Source organism: Phalaenopsis equestris, unplaced genomic scaffold (assembly GCF_001263595.1).
Source record: "Phalaenopsis equestris unplaced genomic scaffold, ASM126359v1 Scaffold000002, whole genome shotgun sequence".
Lineage (NCBI taxonomy): Eukaryota > Viridiplantae > Streptophyta > Magnoliopsida > Asparagales > Orchidaceae > Phalaenopsis > Phalaenopsis equestris.
This window is the reverse complement of record NW_018164444.1, coordinates 25937749-25944242: the sequence shown is the minus strand read 5'-3', so window position 1 is coordinate 25944242 and position 6494 is coordinate 25937749. Positions and strand designations below refer to the sequence as shown.

General features: G+C 33.2%; 1 protein-coding gene across 1 annotated transcript; it reads left to right on the top strand.

The window, feature by feature from the left end:
- The first annotated feature begins 3359 nt into the window (after window positions 1–3359).
- On the top strand, window positions 3360–4299 carry LOC110038992 (ethylene-responsive transcription factor ERF039-like). The gene has a single exon (XM_020743925.1). It carries the CDS (start codon window positions 3462–3464, stop codon window positions 3990–3992), a length of 531 nt encoding a protein of 176 aa, XP_020599584.1. The 5' UTR covers window positions 3360–3461; the 3' UTR covers window positions 3993–4299.
- The last annotated feature ends 2195 nt before the right edge of the window (window positions 4300–6494 follow it).

Genomic DNA, 6494 nt, shown 5'->3' with positions numbered 1-6494 from the left:
AACTCGAACATAATTCTATGAATTTAAACCGATTTGTTTAGCATTAAAAAGAGAAAAAAAGAAAAAAATTAATTTAAACTAATATTATAATTAAATGGCAAATATATAATAAATATATACAAGAAAATTAATAAGAATTTTTTTATATAAAATATAAAATACCAGTTTTCAATTATTTTTAGTAATTTAAAGAAAAATTCTTGAAATTTAATATATTTGAGCATATTTCTTGATAATTATTTTTTAAGCGAGTCGGATTATGACAATTATCAATGAACTCATATTTGACATCTACGATGACCTGATTTAACGTAAAAAAATTGAGATGTCTCCTCCCACTTATTTCTTTTCTATTTATATTTGCGATAAAATTACTACTCTACGCCGCAAATCCGCAAACACAGAGCAAAAATCAACCAAATAAATTTGATTGAATTAAAAATTTCAATTTGGCATTGTTGACATGTCACCAAAAAGGGCGGTGGGAAGCACATAATAACTCATTGAGACGCTTGAGACAATCAGAAGCACATGGAAAACACCGGCCGGCACTGTACCCTTCGATACTGTATTTTTGTTCTTTTTCCCAATCATTTGGAGAAATTGTCTTCTACCTGAATCCTTTCAATTGTTCAATTTACTTGTATGATGTCAACTGCAATTAAATGCAAATTCTATTCTTTTCTTTACATAAATGATGTCACATGAGTAACTCGTTAAATGTAACTCGTTAAATGTATCGATTTCATAGATCAAAAAATCACAGGAGTGTTTAATTTATAAATAATGATATTTTTTGTGTTCTGTGTATTCAGTTCAATTTATTGGTTTGGATGTTAAGGTTTATAAATTAGTTTAAATAAATTGATTTTAATTAATAAATTCACAAAATTAAAGTAATTGATGGCCATGCCACATTAAAAGATGCTCCATTTCTTGACGAAGAAAAAAAAAATAGAGGCAGCATAAAAATGAAATAAAAGTTTAAGCGACTTTTGTAAAAGTAAAAATAATAATAATAAGTAATGCAAAACTCTCTTTTACGTATAAAAAATCATTAAAGCATCTCATAATATTTATTTGGGGTTTGTTATGTACGTTGTCCCGCACCGCTGCAGCAATGTTTGTGGCAACATTCAGTGACGTCATTTTGAAAAATAAGGACTCAAATAAGGGAGTTTTGTGAACTTTTTTCTCTTATCAATGTTCGCAGTTTTGAATTCTTCTTCGTTCGACTCTCCCAACACTATCACTTTGATCTCTCACTGATCACCCATTGTTTCAATTCGTTTTCTTGTTTGTGTGTGTTATCATTTCGAAGGTATTCGACCACTCTGGTTTTGAGGTCTTCTCTCTCAACTATCATTTTAAGTCGCGTGTTTTTTTATACATTTTTATTCTTTCAGATACTTCTATAGTTTTTGTAAAATCTTTTTTATTTCTTCTATAGTTTTGTGGTTGTTTTATTATCTACTCATGTAAGGGTATTTGACTTCCCCTAATTTCAAGGTCTTCTCCCTTGACATGTCATCACCTATGTTGAGTTTTTTATGGCAATTTCATTCTTTAGGGTTTTTCTATGGATTTTGCAAAGTATTTCGAGTGCTTGTATTGTTCTACGGTTATGTTATTATTTACTCGTGTTCAAGCTGATTTTTTCATGCCTTTGAAGATCAATGGATTGATCAGTTGTTGTTGTTTTTGCTAGGGATGTAGGGTTTAGTTTCTTTTCTTCCTTATATCTTCTTTCTAAGCCCGTTGTAAGTTTTTGTTGGGGATGTGGTGGTCTTTCTAATGCTTTTTCTATATTGGTCGTTATTTTTATTAGATATGAATAGATACGTAATAAAAATCGATGGTCCGAGCAACAAGATACAAAAATGTTTTGTGCTTCAGGAAGTCTTGAACATTATTCTTAAATTGGATTTTTATTTCTTTAGTGAAGGAGATTGGAACCTTTTTGGTTCGTTTGTATGGTCTTTATGCTGCTATGCATTCCGACATATATGAGTTGGGTATTATAAGTGCTTTAAGGCAACCAATAACCTATTCTTTTTTAGTTATATAAACTTAGTGGCTCTTCTGAATGGTTTCTTTTGCTCTGTGCTTTCCCATATATGAGTGTTGTATTAAGTGTCTTGAGATAATAAAAATCCTCTACTTTTTCGGTCCTCTACCTTCTTATAATGGCAACTTATTTAACTCTTTATATTAATTATGAGGCCACCATTTTTCTCTAAACTATTCCCGCACAATATGAGTTCATTGACTTCTATTATCACTTAAGTTGTGTACTGTAGTTGTGTTTTTCAATGTTATGCCTTTGCATCACAACAATAAACTAGCTATAAGAAAAGATTTTATAGATATTCAAAAAATATATCAATTGATAATTGTAGCTTTTTTAGATGGGCTAACGACTTGAAGTGGTCCACTTCATATAGTAACTATGTATGAAGAGTAACTTCAGGAATAAAATTTTTCAATAGACTTAGTTGTTTTGGCATTAAAAACAACATTATGTTAACATTACTTGTTGCAATTATAATTTAAATTTTCATGCTAAGTGATGTATAAAACTTTATGCAATATTTTGAACTTCTAACTTTTTGAGAATTTATAATATTCATTTATGCTATTGTGTTTGAGTTAACTTCGAAATGATAAAGTTAGAAGTACAACAAGTATATAAGAGCATTACATTTTGTTAATTTCAGAAACAACTTTAGCCAAACTGAACTATCCAAACATATGTCTATTTCACCAACAACAACTTTCTTACATTTATTTCTTTCTACAATAACTTCATAGTTGTTTCTTCAAACCACTGCAGCTACCTCAAACAGTCCTTAATACCCCCACCAAATAGATACCCAACATATTTTTCAGACATCTACGCACAAATCCACCCAATTCCTATAAATTTACATATTTAAACATTTCAATTTTCTTTATTTTTTTTATAATCACACTTAAAAAAAAAGGGTCATCATCATATTATATTATATTAACTCCTAAATGGTGAAATACTCCGTTAATTGCATAAGCAAAATGTTAGTTAAAGTTTTAAGTGTTAGATATCTAAATATATATGAATTTAACATATATTAATTGTCCGATATTTATCTTTAAACATTTCAATTAATTTTTTTATCAAAAAATATGAAACATTAATTTATAAAAAAAAAAAAAGAATTTTGATATTTATCTTTAAACATTTCAATTAATTTTTTTAATTAAAAATATGAAACATTAATTTATAAAAAAAAAATAAAGAATTTTCTCACTAGAAGTAAAACCCCATCTTCCGACCTCCAGTCAACACTTACTTCAAGCCAATCAATCCGTCCGCGCGCAATGCCATGTGATCTGGCGGAATTTATTTTTCCTTCCAATTCCCCTCACTTCGTCCCACTCTTAAAACCCCCCTTCAATCTCCTCCTCCTCCACCACCAATCCTCATGGACCAATCCCTCTCCCACAACTCCTCCTCCACTTCCTCCACCCCGAATCCCGAAGACTCCTTCCCCCACACCAGAAAGCGAAACAGAGATCTCAAGCCGCCGAAATACCGCGGCGTGCGGATGCGAAACTGGGGCAAGTGGGTTTCCGAAATCCGCGAGCCGAAGAAGAAATCGCGCATCTGGCTCGGCACTTTCCCCACCGCCGAAATGGCCGCGCGCGCGCACGACGTCGCTTCCCTCACCATCAAGGGCCAATCCGCCCAGCTCAATTTCCCTCACCTCGCCGCCGAATTCCCTCGCCCCGCCACCACCTCCCCTAAGGACATCCAAGCCGCCGCCGCAAAGGCGGCTGCTTTCACCTACCGCCAACCACCTCTCCCCAAGCAGTCAACTCCTCCGGCCACTCCGCCGTCCTCTAGCGATGAAGACGCCGCATTTCTGGACCTCCCGGACATCATTGATTTCAGAGCGGGTTGGGTTTCGTTGTGGACGGATGAGCTGAATTTCAGATTTTTATGGGAGTATTAGTGCCGCTAATTAGCTCACATATACTCCATTAAATTTCTGCATCTTTTATTGTAAGATTTTGTGTAATTGAAAGTTAAATCTTCCACCAATGGAAGAAGGAAGAAGATTACTTTAGGATTTTATAAAGGGGAGAGGACAAAAGCTTATTCCCTTGCTGGAAATAAAGAATGATTGATGATTGATTAATCGATATTGGCTTGAAAGGGTGTGGGAATTTTGTGGTTAGTGCATGGTAATGATATCATTGGGTTTTCATTAATTAATTGTGGTTAGAGCGCTTTTTTGGCTGATTTTGGAGTGATGATGAGGGGGAGAATGGAATTTTAGCAATTCATTTGGTTGGAATTAGGAAAATAAATTCAAATAATAATTTTGGGAAGTACAAATTTTCTTTCTCATCTATAAGATTTCAAGAACACAAACTTTGTCATAAGCCTCAAAAAGTTTTATTTTTTTTCTCATCTTAAAAGCTAAAAAGCCATGAATTTTTGGGATGTACAAGAGCATTTAATTATTTAAAATACAACTTTTTGTTCATACAAGAAATAAATACCATCCTTTACTGCACGTGATACGCCGCCAACAAATTTTAATCGCCCGACACGAATCTCAAGGTATGACACGATTATGAAAATAATTTTTTGAGCAAGAAACATTCAAACATCAATTAAGAGTCATCCAGAGCTCCGATTTAAGTAAACTTATAGTCAGATTGGCCGGCTCAATGAGACGGATCACATGATGTCACAATTAGCTCAATACAAGTAAAATCAAACTCAGATCAAGCATTAAACCACACTTAAAAGATTTTAGGACATATTTAGAAGGTCAAACGAATGTCGAATCTAGCAAGCTTATTGTCGAATCGATCGTCTCAACTAGACGAATCCAACGAGTCCAAGATTTCTCAATTTCGACATCGTTAATGCACTCAAATGTCCATCAAACACCGTCTGATCGAAAGAAGCTTTTTGGACTATCCGATCAAATTGATTTATATTCCTACATTAATTGTACTCAAAACACTATAAATAAACTGCAAATGTCCATCAAACACCGTCTGATCGAAAGAAGCTCTTTGGACTATCCGATCAAAGTGATTTATATTCCTACATTAATTGTACTCAGAACACTATAAATAAACTGCCACGCCTCTCATGAGGGGTAACTTGAAGCCTTGACAATGAGCTGAAGTCCAACACAACTCTTGCCACCGTCGATCGTAGATAACCTTCATTGACCACCGCTGACCACCATCTATCACCGCCGACCATATTTGACCACAGCCGACCACCTTCAACCACCACCTGCTAACCTCCATTAATCATCATAGGCTGCCGCCCACTTCTTATAACAAGTTCATTTGCAGGTTGACATTTTAATTCAAATAACTTTGTAACCCTTAAGTTATAGTTGATTTTTACAACTAGGCTAGTCTTTCTGGTTTTTTCCATTTACTGGTTTTCCATGTAAAAATCTTCAGTGTCAATACTGGTTGTTTTCTTTTGTCTGAGTGTATGCTGAAATCTTATGCAATGTTAGGACAATAATCTATTACTCCACCGCTGTGAATTTTCTAGCACGCATCAATGTGATATACGATGAAGCCTACATAGCTCCTTTTTTTAAGTTTATTAATTCTAGTTCAAAGACATTTGAAAATAGGAGAATAATAATTTATTATTAAAAAAATTATTTGATCATGCATGAAACTCAATGTAACTTTTCAACTATAAATTTGAAAAATTAAATTTTAAATCATCTAAATTTTGAGTTTAATAAATTTAAAGTTTAACTCAGTATTTTAATAAGATAAATTAATCCAATAACTCGAAAAGTGATCTGATTCAAGTCAAACTGTGAATCAAGTCAAACTGTGAATCAAATACTTGAAATAAAGTTAAGAACTTGATGATGATAATTAAAGAAAGGAATAATCCCCACTTTGGGCATGCTTATAGTTTGAATGATTGTATGAGTAAGAAGAATCGAATGAGCTTATGGTCACTTAAAATTCAAGAATGTGAAAGCGCATAAATGATGAAAGGTCTGCGATTAAAGGAATTTTTATGGGCCATCCGATAGAGCATTTTATATATCTTGGCTTGAATAATCGAAATTCCATTTAAAAAAAACAAATATAAGCCATAATTATTAGATTTGGGATCTTGACTAGATATTTTTGAGTGCTTAAATTTTGAAGAACTCTAAAATTTTATTTGACGTTCAATGATGATGATCACCATCAATCATTGTCATCATTTGATCACTATCGCACGATCATTATCTTCATATGACTGTTATCTTCTAACATTTGTCTTCTATCTATTATCACCCAACTATTTTCTCCTAGTCATTGTTGTCCAATTATCATATTTTGACCATCAGCTCATGATTGTATTTCCTGACCAATATCTCTCAAATGTTATCTATCTACTATTATCACCCAATCACAATCTAGTAATCTTTGCTGCCAAATAGAAATATTACGACCATTGTCAC